General features: G+C 44.5%; 1 protein-coding gene across 1 annotated transcript in view; it reads right to left on the minus strand.

The window, feature by feature from the left end:
* ttll5 (tubulin tyrosine ligase-like family, member 5) overlaps positions 1-22012 on the minus strand; it is an 88747-nt gene that overhangs the window by 34816 nt on the left and 31919 nt on the right. The window contains exons 20-29 of the mRNA XM_082973153.1: positions 21544-21576; positions 18833-18981; positions 18267-18525; positions 16958-17075; positions 16471-16617; positions 15658-15752; positions 15396-15544; positions 14485-15084; positions 13605-13792; positions 6147-6298 (exon numbers count right to left, since the gene is read on the minus strand). Coding sequence (XP_082829279.1) covers positions 6147-6298; positions 13605-13792; positions 14485-15084; positions 15396-15544; positions 15658-15752; positions 16471-16617; positions 16958-17075; positions 18267-18525; positions 18833-18981; positions 21544-21576 — 1890 coding nt within the window. The remainder of the gene's footprint in view (positions 1-6146; positions 6299-13604; positions 13793-14484; positions 15085-15395; positions 15545-15657; positions 15753-16470; positions 16618-16957; positions 17076-18266; positions 18526-18832; positions 18982-21543; positions 21577-22012) is intronic.

Genomic DNA, 22012 nt, shown 5'->3' on the forward strand with positions numbered 1-22012 from the left:
GCGTGCTTAACTGTTTCAGTATGTTTGGCACAGACCACCGGCCCCAGTTGTAGGGGGCTCAGGAAATCCTACATGAAAGAAACAGCACTCGAAGACGAAATCAAGATAATTTATCCTAATATCTCATCAACGATGGTACAACGCTTTCTAAGATCCCTACGCCAAATTTACGGTTGCGGGTAATGGGGTGGAAAAAAAATTGGGGTTTGTGTTGTTGCGGAAAGTAACAGAGAGAAAGTGATGGATGGCACGTTCTTAACAGGAGAACTTTCTGACAAAGGGATCCTTTTTACCTGAGCTGTCCTGTGACAAGGTGAAGGATCTCATCAAAATCTCTGTTATGAAGTATTAACCGCAGAGCTCCTAAGTGGCAACATACTTTAGTGCACTCAAGAACAGTATTTTATGAGTTTACCTCAGATCATTTCCAGTTAAAAAGTAGAATAATAGTCCTCACATGAACTGGGATCAAAAAGGAAAAAGTACTGTAGATAAGATAAAAGTACTTAAAGTTTAAATGTCACATGCACAAGTACAAGTGAGTGTGCATAAATAAAATACAAGGGTCAACTCAGTCTGTGTAGCTACTTGGTTAGCTATTAGCAGTCTTGGGAAGAGAAGCTGTTCAGGAGCCTGTTGGTGTCAGACTTGATGCACCGGTACCGCTTGCTGTGGGGAAGCGGAGAGAACAGTCTATGGCATGGGTGGCTGGAGTCTAACAATTTTCCGGGACCATCCTTTTGCATCACCTGATATAGAGGTCCTGGAAGGCAGGAAGTTCGGCCCCAGTGATGGACTGGGCTGTCTGCATCACCCTCTGTAGCGCCATGCGATCAAGGGCGGTGCTGTTGCCATACCAAGCAGTTTTGCAGCCAGTCAAGATGCTCTCAAAGGTGCAGCTGTAGAACTTTGAGGATTTGAGGGCCCATGCCAAACGTTTAACCTCTTGAGGGAGAATAGGCGCAACTGTGGAACTTGTTAACAACTGTCCACGTGTGTGTGGACCATTTTAAATCTTTAGTGATTTGGACACTGAGGACCTTGAAGCTCTCGACCCGCTCCACTGCAACCCAGTCAATGTGGATTGGGGCGTGAACGCTGAGCTGTAGTCAATGAACAGCATTCTCACATAGGCATTCCTCTTATCTAGGTGAGTGAGGGCAATGTTGAATGGAATTCAGATTGCGTCGTCTATGGATCTTTTGGGGCGGTGTGCAAATTGAAGTGGGTCTAGGATGGAGTTGATGTGTGCCATAGCAAACCTTTCAAAGCACTTCATGATTACAGATGTGAGTGCTACAGGACGGTAGTCATTGTGGCATGAAGCCTTACAGTTCTTGGGAACAGGAATGATGGTGGTCAGCTTAAGACATGTAGGGATTACAAACTGGGACAAGGAGAAGTTGAAAATGATCATGAATATGCTGTTCTGCGCATGCTCTGAGAACGCACCCTGGGATACCGTCCGGCCCAGCGGCCTAGCGAGTGTTGATCTGATTAAAGACCTTAGTCACTTCGGCCTCAGAGAGCGAGATCACCCAGTTCACTGGGTCAGTGAGGGCCCTCACGCACGGCACGGTGTTGATGAAGCCTGTATTAAATGCATCGAGTTCGTCTGGTAGAGAGGAAAAGTTAGGCAGATGGTCTTGGTCTTGGCAGACTTGGTCTTCCTTTGTAATCTGTGATGGACTGTAGATCCTGCCACATGCGGCGAGGCGGCGGAGCTGGTAATATGATTCCACCTTATTCCTATATTGTCCTTTTGCTCGTTTGATGACTGTGCGGAGGTCATAGTGGGACTTCTAGTACTTGTCCTCAGCTATAATCTCAGGGTTGTATTTGATAGCTGTGTGTGCGGTAGCCCTGTCCTTTAGCGCAAACCTCTGTGTTAACCTTCACTGTGGTTAATCATCCTTCACTCATGCTGCCAAACATACCCTCTAAAACTGACCATCCTACCGAACCTCGACGATGTCATTTACAAAATAGCCCCAACACTACTCAACAAATTGGATGCAGTCTATCACAGTGCCATCCGTTTTGTCACCAAAGCCCCATATACTACCCACCACTGCGACCTGTACGCTCTCATTGGCTGGCCCTCGCTTCATACTCGTCGCCAAACCCACTGGCTTCAGGTCATCTACAAGTCTCTGATAGGTAAGGCCCCGCCTTATCTCAGCTCACTGATCACCATAGCAGCACCCACCCGTAGCACGCGCTCCAGCAGGTATATCTCTCTAGTCACCCTCGCCTTTACTTCCAGTTCTCTGCTGCCAATGGCTGGAATGAATTGCAAAAAAACACTGAAGGTGGAGACTCTTACCTCCCTCACTAGCTGTAAGCACCAGCTGTCTGAGCAGCTCACAGATCACTGCACCTGTACATAGCCCATCCAACTATCTCATCCCCATACTGTATTTATTTATTTATCTTGCTCCTTTGCACCCCTGTATCTCTACTTGCACATTCATTTCTGCATATCGATCACTCTAGTGTCTAATTGGTATATTGTAATTACTTCGCCGCCATGGCCTATTTATTGTCTTACCTCCCTTTTCTTACCTCATTTGCACACACTGTATTTAGATTTTCTTCAACTGTATTATTGACTGTATGTTTTGTTTATTCCATGTGTAACTCTGTGTTATATGTGTCAAACTGCTTTGCTTTATTCTTGGCCAGGTCACAGTTGTAAATGAGAACTTGTTCTCAACTTGCCTACCTGGCTAAATAAAGGTGAAATAAAATTTCAAAAATTAACTGGACAACGTCGCAGATGTATTTCCTAATGAAGCCAGTGACAGAGGTGGTTAACTCGATGTTATTGGCGGAGTGTCTGAACATATTTCATTTAGCACTAGCAAAGCAGTCTTGTAGCATAATCTCTGATTCTGATGACCATTTCTCAACCGGAGAGAGTCACCGGTACTTCCTGTTTGAGCTTCAGCTTGTAAACCGGAAGCAGGAGTACAGAGTCATGATCTGATTTGCCAAATGGGGACAAGGGAGGGCCTTGTATGCTTGCTTGTGGGTAGAGTAACAGTGGTCTGGGACTTTATTGCGAAGGAGACGTGTTGATGGAAGTTTGACATCATGTGGTGGCAGGTAGCATTGTGGTTAGAGCATTGGGCCAGTAACTGAAAGGTTGCTAGATCGAATCCCGAGCTGACAAGGTAAAAATCTGTTGTTCTGCCCCTGAACAAGTCAGTTAACCCACTGTTCCTAGGCCGTCATTGTAAATAAGAATGTTCTTAACTGACTTGCCTAGTTAAATAAAGGTAAAATGTATGTTTATTTTAAGTGTCTCAATGATGTGGAATTAAAATCGCCGGCAACAAGAAAAGCAGCCTCCAGGTGCAAGTTTTCCTGCTTGTTTATAGCCTCGTACAGTGCCAACTTGTTATTTTTCTTATCCTGAGTGTAATGTATACAACAGTTGCAATAATAGCTGAAAAGTCCCTTAGGATGTAGAAGGGTCAGCATTTGACCATCAGGTATTCCAAGACGGGTGAACAATGGGTCGAGACTTCCACTGTGCTCAAGTCAACACACCATTTGTTTTTGGTGAAGAGGCAAAACCCTCACCTTCAATTTCCCTGACTCTACTGTTCTGTCTGCTCTGTGAATGGAGAATCTATCGAATTGGATAGCCATGGGTAGTATCTTGTCTAAAGCCATGTTTCAGAAAAGCAGTGAATATTGCAGTTACGAGAGTCCCATTGGTAGCAAATCCACGAACAGAGGTCAACCATTTAATTATAGGATGGCATTGGCCAATAGAATGAAGGGAAGAGGTGGCTGGTTTTCCCCTCACCTTAATCTCGCCTGGACTCCCCTATTCTTGTCTCTAACGCCGGTATTTCCTCTTGGTTACACCGAAAATTGGGTCAGTTACAGAAAGAGCCCAGGGCAGATGAGTCAAAGTTGAAGCCAGAATTGATGCAAGTAACTGCAGATTTGATGTTCAAAAGTTTGTCTGTTATAAGAAATGATAGCAGATAGATTTTGTGGAAATTAAGTAAAAAATAAACGCTAAAAGATTACAAAATAGCAAATTTGGGTTGGAGCTCGCAAAATGGCTGCAATACAGTACGGTGCCATCTTCTGTTTTGGACTTAAAATAGAAAGGAGGATAATCCATCAAGGTCATAACAATTAGGCTACATTTAAAATGTGAAATGTAAAAGTTAACTTCTGTCTCCCTCCATACAACTACTCTTTGAGATGATACATTCTATTAAACGTGTCTTCCTCCATTTGTGGAAATAAAAACATTTTAAAAAGGGAAAAGGCCAGACATTCCAGGAATTCCCACACAGTTCCATACATAAGGAAGGGCTGGACTGGAAAAACAGAGAACGGGAGATCAGGGCCAAACTGTCTGAGACATTGTCACTCACATATCACTGTAAAAATAGAGAGAGCAACCATGTATGCTTAAACCCTGCTCGGCCACCTCTTCCAGAAGCAGCATCCAGCAGAGGTTGAACCCCCCCTTAACTCAAGTGACTCAGTCTGGCACACATATTCACAGTGTCCATGTGCTCACTTCTCTCTTCCCCTCTCCTTCTCTGCAGTCTGCATTGGCCCATGTGAGGGAGAGAGCATGGTTGCAGAGAAGAGGGTTGGAGCAGACTGGCTATGTGGCAGACTTACTGTTGACTCTGCCCCCACTTATCCAATGCAATGTATTAGGCTGCCAGCATGCTTCACACACTCCAGGCAGCTATCAGCAAACTCCACAGCTAGCCTCACAAAGCACAATTAAAATGCTTCAAAATAAGCATTTTGTTAGTCAAAGGCCTACATTGAAATACCCCATTAAGCCCAGAAGTTGAAAATTATTTTCCAAAAACTCAGTCTTGAATTTAAAGATTCTTCAGAGACCATTAAACCTGGCTTGAGGTTTTATTGACTGTGACCAAATAGGCTACCACAAACTAAAGCACCTATAAAATTGTCTAATGTTGATTATACAGAAAATCCTCAAAATGTTAATTTGCCCCGATGTGAATGAGGCTCTTAGCATAGTCCCACTAAAAGCCTCTCATGAGGTTGAGCACAGCTCATGTGAACCTCTCACCGGCAAGCTTTAGAAGGGAGACCAAGAGAAAGGCATCCGCATTGAGGATAGACCTTTGAAATGCACACTCAAGATACACACTCTCTCCAAATTGACGAATGGGATCCATTTAACCCCTGTAAAAACAGGGGTTAAAAAAAAAAGTGCCAGACCTGTGCATTATATTCATGGCAGTGATGCATTTAATCAAAATTACTGTTCAAGCCACTGATCAGAGATGTTCCAAGTACTGGAGGGGTTGCAACATCCATCACTTTAAGGGCTTAAACTGGTAGAGAAAAAGAGAGCACACCATTTCTAATGCTCCAAAAGTTGGTAATACAAGTTACCTTTGACCATCAGAGAGACATCAAATTGTGACTATGTAGTCCAGTGGATGCAGAACAGACTAGACCACAGGAGGAGGTCTGTAAAAACAGTTCTGATTATTCTTTATGAGGCCTCCACTGCCCCAGCGCCACACTCAACCTGCTGCTCTGAATGACTGTATACAACTGCCCAGCATCTCAGACTCCAGTCTCTCTGAGGAGAGGAATTGCTGTTTACTTTGGCAGTGAACCTCGTTGAGATTGCAACGCGCCATTCCCTCTCCACAGCCTTTGGGGAGGGCAAATACCACTGGAGAAGCACAATGGTAATATTTTGCCCAAAGCAACACGAGAGGTCTTATAAGGGAACTGAGGTGTAGTGCATGACAAATGGATGGTATACTGGTGACAATCAAGGGGAGATCAAGGGGTATTGCAGACAGTCACCCCGTCTTTCTTGATTCAAGACTGCATTTAATCCCACATAATTTCTCATTGTACAACCAATGTAGTATCAGTGGTACTGTATATAATGAATCATCTCATTCCAAACAGACCCTTGACTCCATCTCATAAACAGTCGTTATCAGTACATGAACAGAGTAGCGCAATGAACCAATGGACATAGGTGATGGTTAAGGGAATTTCCTGCATGTGGGTCAGTATAAATGCATTACGTTGTTGCATGTGAGCATCGTGCAACTCTTTAGGAAGGTGTCTGTTGTCATGCACTACACCTGTGTTTGACTCACCCAGTAGTGCTGTGGATGGGGCCTGTGTCAGAGTGGACAGCCCTGACAGGCCGCTGGGTCACAGCTCCAGTCCCATGACCATGCCGCACTCCTGGGGTCAGAGTGATGGCCCCTCTGCTCAGCACCCTGCTAGTCAGGTTCAGGTTGGTCAACTGCAGGGACAACAGAACACACAGCGACAATGCATCAGAAACGCAACTGTGTTCATAATTGGCACGCTAACTGCTAAATCGTGAGAATTTGTGGTGAAAAATGTCTGCAATCATCTCTCCAGAGAAAAATGGTTAAACCTGAACTGTCAATACATGGTCTTATTGAGTAAGCAAGCAAATAGTGATATTAAACAAGTATAATCTGCTTGAGTTACTTGTCCTCCCACTATGGTACTGCAGATACCAGGGCTTTCGATTTCTTCTTATTGGACTCATACCCACTGGCGGCCGCCCTGTGTGCTGCAGCAGCAGTCTCATTTCTCCCTCCCCAGCTGTGTGAAATGTACACAGTGCATCTCAGAGCTAGTCTCCAGTCTCCACTCCGCTCTGCAGCCAGGTGGTCCCCCCTCCCCGTAACTCCCCACCCCCCTGAGAGGGACTCTGGTCATTACTCACCAGCCAAAATCAGTTTACCACCATAACAGCACAATTAGCAGTGAGGTGCTACAGTATCCCTCCCCATTACTACAGTACATGCTACAGCATCATCTGACTGCATTGGGCTGCTGCACTCCCCTACATACTGTACGGTCTATACTGCCCTGGGAGTTTGGTGGAAATTAATACTTATACAGATTTTCTGTGGCCCTTCTCTGTCTCCTGCCCTCCAGCATACAGTGCAGAACCAAACAGAGGGACTCATTAAAAGCAGTGGACTGGGGGGAAAAAGACCGGAGAAAATCACAAATTTCAAAAAAATGTAGAATCTGTTTCCTAATGAGTTCAGTTAAGAGTGACAGTTGATATTAAGAATTATATATTCTCATGCACAATTATGTGATTCTGCAAAGCGGGAAAAAGTACTTTTGTTTACAGTTATTTTTAGAAATGACAGCCCAGCTAACAAACGTTCGCACAATTTTTGAGAACGTTCCCTTAAGAGGCTCATTAGCAGTGGTGGAAAAAGTACTCAATTGTCGTACTTGAGTAAAAGTAAAAAGACACCTTAATAGATAATGACTCAAGTAAAAGTGAAAGTCACCTAGTAAAATACTACTTGAGTAAAAGTACAAAAGTATTTGGTTTTAAATATACTTAAGTATCAAAGTAAATTTAATTGCTAAAACGTACTTAAGTATCTAAAGTAAAAATAATTGAAAATTCCTTATATTAATCAAACCAGACAGCACAATTTTCTTGTTTTTAAAATGTACAGATAACCAGGGCCACACTCCAACATATTTTTTTTTTAAAGCATTTGTGTTTAGTGAGTCCGCCAGATCAGAGACAGTAGAGATGGCCAGGGATGTTCTCTTGATAAGTGTGTGAACTGGACCATTTTCCTGTCACAATGTAGTACTTTTGGGTGTCAGGGAAAATGTATGGAGTAAAAAGTACATTATTTTCTTTAGGAATGTAGTGAAGTAAAAGTTTCCATAAATATAAATAGTAAAGTGAAGTACAGATACCCCAAAAAAACAAATTAAGTAGTACTTCAAAGTATTTTTACTTAAGTACTTTACACCACTGCTCATTAATTATTGTGTTCATAGGAATGTTCCCGTGAATGTTCCTGTGATGTGCAAGGAATGTTTCCAAGAGACCATTCCCTTAATTAAGCAATACGGCACAAGAGGCAGTGTTGCATCATGAATGCAGTCACAGGTAAAAGGCATTGTTCGACCCGACGTGAGAGCAGAGGCCAATAAAGCACGGCTTGGAACACTGCTCCTCCAATCAGCATCCAAACAACCGGTTTAAAATGTCAAATAAAACTTACCCAGAATGGGGCTACCATGTTCTCAGAACTTAAGATATGAGTATTTTAGACACATTTCATGGGAACTTTGCAAAAACATTTATGAAAAGAAATGGTGCCATTCATAGCTCTTTGTCTGTTGGCAATGTTAGGGAATACTCACACAGTTGTCAGGGCTGGCTCAAGGAAGCAGGAGAGGTAGAGTCAAGCGCAGGAGACAGTAAATTCTTGAACACACTTTAATCCGCATGCACAAAAAATCAAGACAGTCCAAACACGGCAGGGCAGGGCGCCAAACAAATATCACGCTCCAAAACCCTTATTAGACGTCCAAAATAGGGACGCAGCCCATAAATACCCCTGCGGTGATAAAACACAAAACAACCACAGGCAGAGGGGAAAAAAACACACGTTCCTCAAGATTCCACAAACCTGACAAGGAACATAATCACGCACAAACACAGACATACCTCGCTAAACTAAATAACCCCCCCTACTAATAACTAAACCAAAACAGGTGCGTGCCTACCTAGACCTAACCAACAGAAAGTGAAACAAAAAGGATCGATGGGAGCTAGTAGGCCGGCGACGACGACCGCCGAGCGCCGCCCGGTCGAGGAGGGGCGCCACCATCCGTCGGTGTCGTGACAACAGTGCTTTTAACATAGTGTTTTCAACTTACATATTTGACACACATGATTACATTGTGCATGTTCATGTATACAGTAATTGTTATTCAACATGTCTTCACTTGTAATTTGAACTCACAACCTCCTGGTTCATGGTATGGCGATCTTTAAAAAAATATATTGTTTTTGTCTGTGCTACAGAAGGCTATATCGGTCCGCTAATACAGGACAAGTAAAGACCCATTACTTTTGTGAGAAAATAAACAAAACAAAAAAAGGTAGAGGGGTTCAGGAGCAACCTCAGCACCCCTACTTCCTGCGGCTATGCAAATAGAACACAGAGGGTTTTATTTAATGGAAGCCTCTCTAATGCAAATTCGGTTGAGTTTTTTTTTATTTCACCTTTATTTAACCAGGTAAGCTAGTTGAGAACAAGTTCTCATTTACAACTGCGACCTGGCCAAGATAAAGCAAAGCGACACAAACACATAGTTACACATGGAATAAACAAGCGTACAGTCAATAACACAATAGGGGAAAAAAAGTCTATACAGTGTGTGCAAATAGCGTGAGGAAGTAGGCAATAAATAGGCCATAGTAGCAAAGTAATTACAATTTCAGCAGATTAACACTGGAGTGATAAATGAGCAGATGATGTGCAAGTGGAGATACTGGTGTGCAAAAGAGCAGAAAAGTAAATAAAAACAATATGGGGATGAGGTAGGTAGATTGGGTGGGCTATTTACAGATGGACTATGTACAGCTGCAGTGATCGGTTAGCTGCTCAGATAGCTGATGTTTAAAGTTAGTGAGAGAAATATAAATCTCCAGCAATTTTTGCAATTCGTTCCAGTCACTGGCAGCAGAGAACTGGAAGGAAAGGCGGCCAAATGAGGTGTTGGCTTTGGGGATGACCAGTGAGATAGATATACCTGCTGGAGCGCGTGCTACGGGTGGGTGTTATCGTGACCAGTGAGCTGAGATAAGGCGGCGCTTTACCTAGCATAGACTTATAGAGGACCTGGAGCCAGTGGGTCTGGCGACGAATATGTAGCGAGGGCCAGCCGACTAGAGCATACAGGTCGCAGTGGTGGGTGGTATAAGGGGCTTTGGTAACAAACCGGATGGCACTATGATAGACTGCATCCAGTTTGCTGAGTAGAGTATTGGAAGTTATTTTGTAGATGACATCGTGGAAGTCGAGGATCGGTAGGATGGTCAGTTTTACTAGGGTAAGTTTGGCGGCGTGAGTGAAGGAGGCTTTGTTGCGAAATAGAAAGCCGATTCTAGATTTGATTTCGGATTGGAGATGTTTAATATGAGTCTGGAAGGAGAATTTACAGTCTAGCCAGACACCTAGGTATTTGTAGTTGTCCACATATTCTAGGTCAGAACCGTCCAGGGTAGTGATGCTAGTCGGGTGGGCGGGTGCGGGCAGCGAACGGTTGAAAAGCATGCATTTGGTTTTACTAGCGTTTAAGAGCAGTTGGAGGCCACGGAAGGAGTGTTGTATGGCATTGAAGCTCGTTTGGAGGTTAGTTAACACAGTGTGGTGTACCGCAGGGCAGCCGTCTTGGACCATTATTGTTTTATGTGTTTAATAATGACCTTAAATTGACCTTGAATAAATCCTGTGTGTGCATGTACGCTGACAACTCAACAGTAAAATAAATAACTAACACTCTTAACATAGAATTCCAGTCAGTTTTAGAATGGGTAACCGTCCATAAGGCGTTTGTTTTCTTGATATCTCAGTCAACCACTTTGGCCATGTAGTGTATGTTTCTGAGTGTAATATATATAGGTTACTTGAAAAAGTAACTAATAATATTACAATATTTGAAGACAGTAACTCGTTATATTAATGTGTTACTAAAATTATTGTATTACCCCCAACACTGGTCCTATGCGATTCTGTTGGAATTTGTCTATTTTTCCACATTAAAACTTGGAGATGGAACTCTGTGTTGTGTATTGTTTTGGTATAACTGGCATCATCATTGCTTAAATGGCAAATGTGAGAAAGTACAGACATGCTACTGTAAATATACACATTTCTGATATTCTGAGACTATGGCAACCATGTTCTGGGTATGTTTCGATCAGAAGCAACACTACCGCCTGGGCCATGTGTCAGAAATGAATTAGGAATGTTACAGACGTTATTCCTTATCAGAGGCATGTTTGTTATACATGGTATACGTGGTGTGAATAAAAAAGACGATAGCTGAGCATCTGAGAACTCTATCTAGAATTCTACTGAAACCCATCTTCCAATGAGAAACTAATTTTAATTAGACCAGATAGGTGTGTTGTATCTGTTGCCAAATAATGACATTAATAACAAGAATGTGAGTAGGGTAACTACCCTAGCGGGTCTCAAACGGAGACCATCAGCACCAATGACAAACACCCTAGCCAGTGTTCCAATAAGGGATATCTCTAGGGCATGTGCTTATTGGGACATTATAGTTAGGCCCTGTCCAGAACAAACCCTAACCCCTTCTTCCCTAGGCATTTGGGTAGATCTGAAACAACTTGATAGGTGTAAGCAAAAGGATGAATACACTTTGAAGTAAATCTCAGCTCGAACATTAATGTTGTATATTCTGAGAACATTGTAACCATGTTCTAGATGATGTCAAACAGAACTTAAGGGAATGGCCTCCCAAATTTAACACCAGAACATGCTAAAAAAGGTTCCAGAAGGTTTTTGCTAACATAATAGAATGTTCCCCTAACTAAAGGAACTGGAAACTCAAACATTAGGGGAACATTACAAAAAGAAGGTTCTCTCTCCATAGAATTGTTAGCTGGGAGGGCTGTTTATTTTTTCTGCGCTTTAAAAGCCAAGTTCTGGGCAGGTGAATGAATTGTTTGGCTAGTAGTCATGCCAGAGAAAGGGAAATGTCAAACATTCCTAAACGACAGGTGTTTAAATTAATGCAAGAGCTGACAGAACACAGCCAGGTCGGGGAGCTTTTCAGGGCCCAATACAGAGTTTATTTTCATTCCTCAAGGATTTGGAAGGAATCTATAATACACTGTCAACAGATCTCAATGGTGAAGGTTCTTCAACCATGCTGACCTAGAAGTGCTGGGATGCCAGTTATCTTCAGTAAATCCATAATTACATTTGAATGTAAGTTCGAATCCATGAAATCGGAAATTCCAACATTTCACAATCAACAGTTCCCCAAAAGGAACTCCCCATTTAATTTTCTCTTTATTTAACTAGGCAAGTCAGTTAAGAACAAATTCTTATTTTCAATGACAGCCTAGGAACAGTGGGTTTACTGCCTTGTTCAGGGGCAGAACGACAGATTTGTACCTTGTCAGCTCGGGGATTTGAACTTGCAACCTTTCAGTTACTAGCCCAACACTCTAACCACTGGGCTACCCTGCCGCCCCATGTTGTTCATCAGAACTAAGGTGTTTCTCAACTCCAGGCTACCTTAATATGTACATTCCTATCATTACTGCATCCAACTAGGATTACACTTGACGTGTGCCTGCTGCTGCTCTCCTGGGTGGGACTGGGAGAGGGAGGAAATTACTTTTGGGTGGATATGTTTGATATACCCGAAACATAAGAGATATGACATTAATATTATCACGTTTCACCACAATGGAAGTAAAGAACACACATCTCCAAACCAAATTGTAATTACTTAAATACTAAATCATGTTGAATCATGTCGGGGTGTACATGGGCCTGTCTAAAACAGAATGTTATGAAAGTGTAATCATGTTTCACGCCCTCAAGGTACAAGTTACATAGAGGGAGGACTGACAATCCAGCACATATTTATTTGATTTCACATGATAAGAAATACTTACATTTACCCCATTCAAAATTATTACATTGTGAAACTAGTTAAGGTTATTCCCAAAAGATGAGGCCTGGCATGTGAAAAGGAGTAATTGCTGAATCTTCAAAGGTCAATCAGTGGAACAAACCAGCAACCTTTCGGTTACTGGCCCAACCTCTTAACCATTAGGCTACCACCCTGCCCACACTAACACCACTATGACAAAGGGTGGGAGGGACATGGTGTTGCTTCTCTATACAGAACACTATTTATAAGTGATTTAATGACTTCTAATCTGAGTTGAGAGAAAGGCCAAGTATATTCAGACCCTTTAAGTGCAAACCATTAAACTATTTTGCCCTGCAAAATAAGCTTTTGCCATTACCAGGATTAACTATGCATGGGAATTACAGAAAACATCTTTCAGAGGAATAGAATAGTGTACAGAGAAGAGGAAGCCATAAAACTGCAGTCTGTGTGGTCTAGTGCCATCACAAAAAACTCCCAGGGAGGGAGAGCAAGTGGGAGGGAGCGAGGTAGAGCGGGAGGCTTGTGGGCTTACCCACTGAGAACGACAAACCCTCAGGGAAGAGAGGAAACAGAGAGGTGGTGGAGGAAGCAGAGCCCTTGCTCCCCCACTCGGTGCCAATTTGCCACATTCTTCCATTTATAAGCATCAATTACCACAAAAAAGTGACTGCCTGTTAAATATCAACAGAAAGCACTCCCTGTGGTGCATCTGATAATGAGACCTCACACAGAGCCTCAGCTCACCGCCCCACCGCTCAGATCAGCCAGCTCCAGCCCACAGGCTGTAGGCTCCAGGAACCCTCTCTGCCTGCTGGATGAGCGAGCAGCACTGAGCTCTGAGCCATCACTCCCCATGGGGTCACAGAGAGGTTTACACACTAACAACACAGCGGAATATTAAAACACTCTCAGTAAAACCACTGTGCAAGACAGATCACTTTACAGTACAGTGTATCATACAATTGTAGTAGTTCTGTTTCCTGACATGATCACCCTACCTGTGCATCAGATGACTGTATCTAGTTGTTGAGCAGGAAAGAAGGTAGAGGAGTTGGATAAGGTGACAGGAGACTCACGTGTTGTGTTAGGAGACTGATGTGGCTGGAGCTGTTGTACTGGCGGGCAGCCTGCTTCTCTGCCAGTTTATGCAGGGCTGAGACTATGGCTTGTTGGTTGGACTGCGCCCGAGCAGGCAGTGAGTCCAGGTCCTTAAAGACCCCATTTGGATCTGGTCTGGGCCGGCTGGAGGCAGTCCTTCTGATTGCTGAAGCAGAGAGAAACATGAAATGAATGACGGGTGTAGGGGTCCAGAGGTACTGCAGGGGGTCCATGGAAAAAATATATATATACAGAAATGTGGATTCTGAATTACATACCTACAGTAGAAAAGAGGAGAATATCTTCTTTCCAATGATGTCAACTTTATTTCTCAACTCCTAATAATGAGCAAATTATACTCACTGGCATGTCTGACATAGGCTTTTAAAAAGCACCTGCGAATAGGCTACCAATGCGGCAAGTTGCTGCTGGTAACCTTTCTTGACTTAGTTATACATTTTTGCCAACACATGGCTAACATTTGTATATTTATAATATATATTTTTTTTACCCTTATTTTATATTATTATTGTATAATCAGCTACTCATAGCGAAAATGTGTTTGGAGTTACTTTTCTAGCTAATAGGCTATGTTAGAGTTTACACAAAATAATGAAAAACTACCAACCAAATCTATTCATTTTAAAAAGTTGATTACTTTTCCTTGCCATTATCAGTCACCTGATAAGGAATTATAATTTTTTGCTAAAATATGATGGGGATCCATGGGTCGCCCGTTTGCCCGGGAGGGGGTCCCTGGGCAAGAAGAGGTGGAAGACCACCATCTTAGGCCATAGAAAGCCTGGGAGCTGAGAACACACCAAACATCTATCAGGATGTTATTCATCAAGGGTTTACCTTGACCTGCAGAGATGGGCCTGGAGAGCTTCTGGCTGTAGATGTGGATGGCACCAGGCATGGAGGACGAGGCTGCAGCCGCAGAGGAGGTGGAGGTAAAGGACTGGACCTGCCTTAGCACCTGGGAGACTGGTGGTGCTGAGACTGTGGTGGGACCAGGGCGGGCAGCTGCCCATATTACCCCAGGGGGCTGGGGGACAAGGGTCGAGGCTGAGGAGAACACAGAGGCCTGGGGCTGTGGAGGGGTTTCTGGCTGGCGAGGGAAGTGGAGGCGAAAGTGGGACTGGTCGTAGGATAGGGGCTGAGATGGGGGCGGTGGTGGGGGGCAGTGCAGGGGCAGAGACTGGGGTGGATTCTGGGGGTGAGAGTAGTGCTGCAGGTGGATGTGGCCACAGTCTAAGGCAGCTGGAAAGCTGGAGCAGTGCTGGGAGGCCTGGACCTCGGGTTGTTTACTACTTCTGAGGGCTGCAGCCGGTTGCTCTACAGTGGGTTGGTCAGCAGTGGGTGGGACTACACTGGCCTGGTCTGTGCTGTTTCTGACTTCAGACGTTGAGGACTCAGAGGCTGAGGCGCTGGAGCCGTCTTTTGCCACGGGCAAAGCTGTTCAGAGCACAAAATAAGACAGATCCCTGTTATCATCCAGCCGGCCATTCCATGGCTCTGACACACGTGGGTTAATAATTAGAAGCTGACCTGTACTTGACTTTGTATGACTCAGCCTTTTTTCCCTTAATGTGACTTTTCAAAATCAAAACAGCAAAATTCCCAAATACATTAAAGGATTTGTCAACAAAGGATGAAATAAAAAAAATACAATTCTACTAATTGTAGAAATATGTGGAATCTGTGGCACACTGGAATACAAAAGTCCCTACTGAACAGATGTAATTCATCTGACAATTTCTACTCACTTTTCTGGTTCTCTGTGGTAGCTGGCTCTCTTGAACCTAGGCTGTTGCTATTGTCAGGTTTAGTGCTCCGACATTTGGTTCCCAAAAAGACACTGGCTGATTTGTTTTTGTGTGTGTAGAATGTCAGGACCTCCTCCAGATCACTTTCACTGGAAGAGAAGAGAGCAGTGTGAACATTCGCCATGATACCAAGAGTAAGACCAGTGTTAAGTAGCAGAAGTAAGTGAAACAGTCAGGAGCGAGTAGGTGCCAGCTCACTTACCTTGCCTCAGCTATAAACTCCTGAAACACACTGGGGTTGATACAATGTTCCTGGTCTTTGACCTTCTCCAGTTTCTTCACCATATGCTCTGTCTCCTGTGAGGAAAGAGACCAGTCAGAGACCAAGTACACTGGCCTGTCTGAGCAAGTCAGTATTAACAGTTATTTGTTGCTTCCTCATAAAATGAACAACTCAACCAATTTATTTATATTTTTACCACTTTTTCTCCACAATTTCAGGGTATCCAATTGGTAGTTACAGTCTTGTCTCATAGCTGCAACTCCCGTATGGACTCGGGAGAGGCGAAGGTCGAGAGCCGTGTGTCCTCCAAAACACAACCCAACCAAGCCGCACTGCTTCTTGATACAATGCCCACTTAACCCGGAAGCCAGCCGCATCAACGCGTCGGAGGAAACACCGTACACCTGGCGACTGTGTCAGCGTGCACTGAGCCCGGCCCGTCACAGGAGTTGCTATTGCGCGATGGGACAAGGACATCCCTGCCGGCCAAACCCTCCCCTAACCCGGACGACGCTGGGCCAATTGTGTGCCGCCCCATGGGTCTCCCGGTCGCGGCCGGCTGTGACAGAGCCTGGACTCGAACCCAGAATCTCTAGAGGCACAGCTAGTGCTGCACCACTCGGGAGGCCCTCGAACCAAACATTTCTAATTGGATAAGAACTCAAAGGAAAAACGAATAATGAAAATAAAATGGAGACTCCCTGACTAGTGTAATAACTATAAACAGGTCCTAGAACAGTAGCAGACACTAGAGGCTGAAGAGTCTCTTGCTGTGTGGCTGGCAGTGGACACCTTGTTGTAGCAGTGGATGAACTCTCCTAGCTGGTGGGACAGGATGCGTCGGCGATCCTGGAGGGGGAGCTGGCGACTGGGCAGGACCATCCTCATGTCCTGCTGAAGGTTACTGGCCGCACGCTTCAGGAAGCGGATCACCAGCTCCTGGAGATGAGACCTGCTGTCACTGCACTTCATCATCATTACACTCACTTTTACGTTGTATTATTATTTCATTTATTGCAGCAACAAAAAAATGGATGGACTTTTCATGATGGACACATGTTCACGTTTATTTTCTCCAGAGGCTTTCTGATAAAATCAACTTTGACGCAGTCACGTACTCACACGGTTTTCCTCTCTATGTGGCCACAAACACCTCAGCACATTATGACCCAAGTGGCTCCGATGAGTAACATAATGCAGATAAACATAACACAAGGGTCCAGGTTCTCTTTTCCATACAGTCATTCCCCGGGGCAATGGTATCAGACAGTTGTATTACCATTTGCTCATTGTCCTTCTCTGGCCAGGCGGAGTTAGCGATAGTCCTGCTCTCTGCGAGTAGCCTCATCTGCACCCGAAGGAGATAGGAGGAGAAGGCCATCCGAGCCTGGACCTTACTGCAGCACAGGGGGAGAGAGAGGCTTGATTTAGGAGGACATGAGAGGCTGAGGAGAGGAAACTAAGGAGGAAGATAAAAAAATATGGCAGAGACAGGAAGAGGAAAGAACATTTTGTAAAGATAAAAAAATTGCAAAGATAAGCACGGTTAAAAAAGACAAATGGGATGGAGAGAATGACAGTAGAGAAAGGAATTGCCCACGCAGGAACACACACACTGCAACACAGATCTCATCTCCAACTTTGTCATTCCCTGACAGTAAATAATGAATAATCTCCACCCGGTCTCCAGACAATTTAAATGGGAACAAAGGTTTACTGCCTTTCAGGAATCTCAGATACATGTGTTACAACAGCAAGCAAAAGCACTGACGCATATTCTGTTTGTTATTTTAGGCATCATGCAAGAGACAAAACAAATACAGGTATGTATCATTTTCAGCCAGAGTGTTGGCGCACAGTGTGACTTGCCCTCTCGGCCAGCACCAAGAGTGAATAATTGTTTTCATGGCCCAAATTAACCTGAAAAGGGTACTGCCAGTACAATGTAGTGGAAAAATGTTTTGTAAAAAGCTGTCAAACACAAACAATGATATACTGTACTATAATTTCCCAGGTCCCTTCACAGTCCTGGCAAGCTCAGAGGAATTTCGACAAACGTAGACTTGTTATTGTAATTCCCCCTCAAATTACAATTTCAGACACACTTAAAAAATCTATAGGAGACTGGAGCCTTTGTTGCCGTTTAGACAGAAGTATGTAATATTCATTAATGTTATTGTAAAAACTAAACGAGGTCTAAATATTTTTGCATGCGTATTACAAACTGCCTTTCAAGTCCTTCCAAATTAAAACAAAGAAAGGACAGTTTGACTCTTACAATTAACAGTCCAATCACAGGGAGTGTCTCTAGATTGAATTCAAGGCTGATACCCAGGATTCGCTTCCTCAGTGTTTTCTCTATGTTGTGAATTAGGTACCCATGGAAGGGACTGATCACAACATGCTGGGGTAAGAAAAGAGGCCCAGATTTTCTCCTTTGCTTTTTTGGCCCGTGCTCTGGGAGCCTCATATTTCTCCTTCTGCTGCTGAGAGAAGCAAAGAGAGGGGTGGTGGGATGGATGAAAAGGGAGGGAGGAGAATTCGGAGAGGGCTGCCAACAGGAGCAGAAGCCTGCGGTGTGCACTGACCTGAGGTCCCAGCCCTGCTGGAGGATGTGGAGCAGGTTGACTTTGGGTTTGGTAATGGCGGTGGTGCATCGGGCCGGTTCTGCTGAGGACAGGGCCTCATTGTGGAACCGCTTCAGTGAGGTGGGCATAGTGTCGGTCTGCACCGCTAACGAACCCAGGGCTTTCTTCTCCTTCTCCTCTTCCTCCTGAACCCTCTCCTCCCCCTCTTCAACATCCTCTTCGTCACTGGTCCCAGTAGGGGAGGCCTTGCGACCCCTCGCTTAAGTACAAAGCATTACAGAAAAAAAGTCAAACCTCAGAATGTCAATTATATCATTGTCTCTTTACTGGATCAAATGCAGACACACTTCAACACTTTGCAAAGAGAACTTATGGTAGTTGTTATATAAACTCTCACTGTCATATTCATTCTGGTAGTGGGGAGTTCTTCATAGAAAGTAAAGGAATGAACGCATCTGATTGTCTCCCCCTTGGCTTGGCCAGACAGGCCGTGGTCTCGGTCTGAGACTAGACAGAGTGTTGCTATGCTGTGTCAGCTGGAAGAGGACAGACTCCCTGAGGCCTACCTGCTCTTTTCCTCCCCATGGCGGAGTGCTCTGCCAGGTGGCGCAGCCTCCGCCTCCGCGCCTCCAGCGACAACAGCTTCCTCTCGTACTGGATCACGTGACACGCGTGGACCACATCCACCTGCAGCTGCACATTACCATTCAGCTTCCTGATGGGGGACGAGAGGAAGGGCTTTAATATGATTCCTTAACCACAGATTCCCATTCAGTATGATAAAACTGAGGGATCAGTTCGATTCATACAGCCTGCATTGCAATATTTCTGCTATAGCATTCAAGTGTTGCTTTATTCCCAATGTCAAATAATACATCAGAATGATTTAAGGAACTGTAATAATATACAGGTACATTAGACATTGCTAAGACAAGTCTGGCTGAATAAGTCCCTGAGAAGATAAATGTATCCGATTATTATTTTCCGAGACATTGTGGTAAGATATGGAAAGTTGGAAGACATGGAAGTGGTCAGATGACGCAGATGCTATGCTACGCTACAAGACAGTTTTGCAAGCACAAACTGGAATATGTTCCAGGATTCATCCAATGGCATTTAGGAGTATACCACCTCAGTCACCGGCTTCATCAATAAGTGCATCGACGACGTCATCCCCATAGTGACCGTACGTACATATCCCAACCAGAAGCCATGGATTACAGGCAATATCTGCACCAAGCTAAAGGCTAGAGCTGCCGCTTTCAAGGAGCGGGAAATCCTGCTATGCCCTCAGACAAACAACCAAACAGTCAAAGCGTCAATACAGGACTGAAGATTGAATCCTACGACATCAGCTTGGACACTCGTCAGATGTGGTAGGGCTTGCAAACTATTACGGACTACAAAGGAAAATCCAGCCGCGAGCTGCCCAGTGACGCGAGCCTACCAGACGAGCTAAATGCCTTTTATTCTTGCTTTGAGGCAAGCAACACTGAAGCATGCATGAGAGCACGAGCTGTTCCGGACGACTGTGTGATCACACTCTCCGTAGCCGATGTGAGCAAGACCTTTAAATAAGTCAACATTCACAAGGCCGCGGGCCAGACGGATTACCAGGACGTGTATTCAGAGCACGGGCTGACCAACTGGCAAGTGTTTCTTCACTAACATTTTCAACCTCTCCCTGACCGAGTCTGTAATACCTACACGTTTTAAGCAGACCACCATAGTCCTTGTGCCCAAGAAAGGGTAGGTAACCTGCCACCGCCCCGTAGCACTCATGTCGGTAGCCATGAAGTGCATTGAAAGGCTGGTCATAGCTAACACCATCATCTCAGAAACCCTAGACCCACTCCAATTCGTATACCGCCCCAACAGATCCACAGATGACGCAATCTCAATCGCACTCCACAATGCCTTTCCCACCTGGACAAAAGGAACACCTATGTGAGAATGCTGTTCATTGATACATTTAGCTCAGCATTCAACACCATAGTGCCCTCAAAGCGCATCACTAAGCTAAGGACCCTGGGACTAAACACATCCCTCTGCAACTGGATCCTGGATTTCCTGACAGGCCGCCCCCAGGTGGTAAGGGTAGGCAACAACACATCTGCCATGCTGATCCTCAACACGTGGGCCCCTCAGGGGTGAGTGCTTAGTCCCCTCTGTACTCCCTGTTCACCCACGACTGCATGGCCAAGCACGACTCCAACACTATCATTACGTTTGCTGACAAAACAACAATGGTAGGCCTGATCACCGACAACGATAAGACAGCTTATAGGGAGGAGGTCAGAAACCTGGCAGTGTGGTGCTAGGACAACAACCTCCCCTTCAGCGTGCACAAGACAAAGGAGCTGATAGTGGACTACAGGAAAAGGAGGGGCGAACACACCCCCATTCACATTGACAGAGCTGCAGTGGAGCAGGTCGAGAGTTTCAAGATCCTTGGTGTCCACATCACCAACAAACTATCATGGTCCAAGCACACCAAGACAGTCGTGAAGAGGGCACGACAATGCCTTTTCTCCCTCAGGAGACTGAAAAGATTTGGCATGGGTCCCCAGATCCTCAAAATGTTCTACAGCTGCACCATCGAGAGCATCCTGACCGGTTGCATCACTGCCTGGTATGGCAACTGCTCAGCATCCGACCGTAAGGCGCTACAGACGGTAGTGCGTACGGCCCAGTACATCACTGGGGCCAAGCTTCCTGCCATCCAGGACCTATATACTAACCGGTGTCAAAGACTCCAGTCACCAAAGTCATAGACTGTTCTCTCTGCTACCGCACAGCAAGCGGTACCGGAGCATCAAGTCTAGGTCCAAAAGGCTCCTTAACAGCTTCTAACCCCAAGCCATAAGACTGCTGAACAATTAATCAAATGGCCACCAAGACTATTTACATTGACCTCCCCCCCATTGTTTTTACGCTGCTGCTACTCGCTGTTTATTATCTATACAGTCATTATTATTATCTATACCCCCTACCTACATTTACAAATGACCTCGACTAACCTGTATCCCCGCACATTGACTTGGTACCGGTACCCGCTATATATAGCTTCGTTATTGTTATTTTATTGTGTTACTTTTAATTCGATTTTTTAGTTTATTTAGTAAATATTTTCTTAACTCTATTTCTTGAACTGCATTGTTGGTTAAGGGCTCGTAAGTAAGCATTTCACGGTAAGGTCTACACCTGTTGTATTCGGCGCATGCGACAAATAACATTTTATTTGATAGTGAGGGAAAATGGCGGCAATAACACCCACCGTGATCTTGACGTCACCACCGCTTTCCCCAATCTGAGGACCAAAGCAAGCGACATGGAAAAATCATAAAGGGCCAGAGGAGATGCCAGCTCCCCAGATAATATTATGCTATAGTGAAACTGAGTAAATGAAATACTGTACAAAAACCTAAAACTCATAAGCACAATATGCATCTGAAGTCTGAACCCATGCAACAGAATAAATAAATGTTGAATTGTGTAACAAAATTCTTTATAGTTTTGTTTATTCTGTAACATTTTCCCTGCTCTATAAACTCTCCCCAGCCCCAAACGCTGTTTGAGGACTAGACTACCAAAGCCACACTGCCACATAGACACTGTGCTCGCTCTGGAAAACTTTACAGTTTACTATTACCATACAGATCTTATTAGCTGTTGTCCTCACCTATTCATCTGAAGACAAAACAAACAGTCAGGGTCCAACCGTTTCCACAAATTGATGGAGAAGC

Source organism: Salmo salar, chromosome 01, assembly GCF_965601325.2.
Source record: "Salmo salar chromosome 01, fSalSal1, whole genome shotgun sequence".
In the NCBI taxonomy this organism is placed as follows: Eukaryota; Metazoa; Chordata; class Actinopteri; order Salmoniformes; family Salmonidae; genus Salmo; species Salmo salar.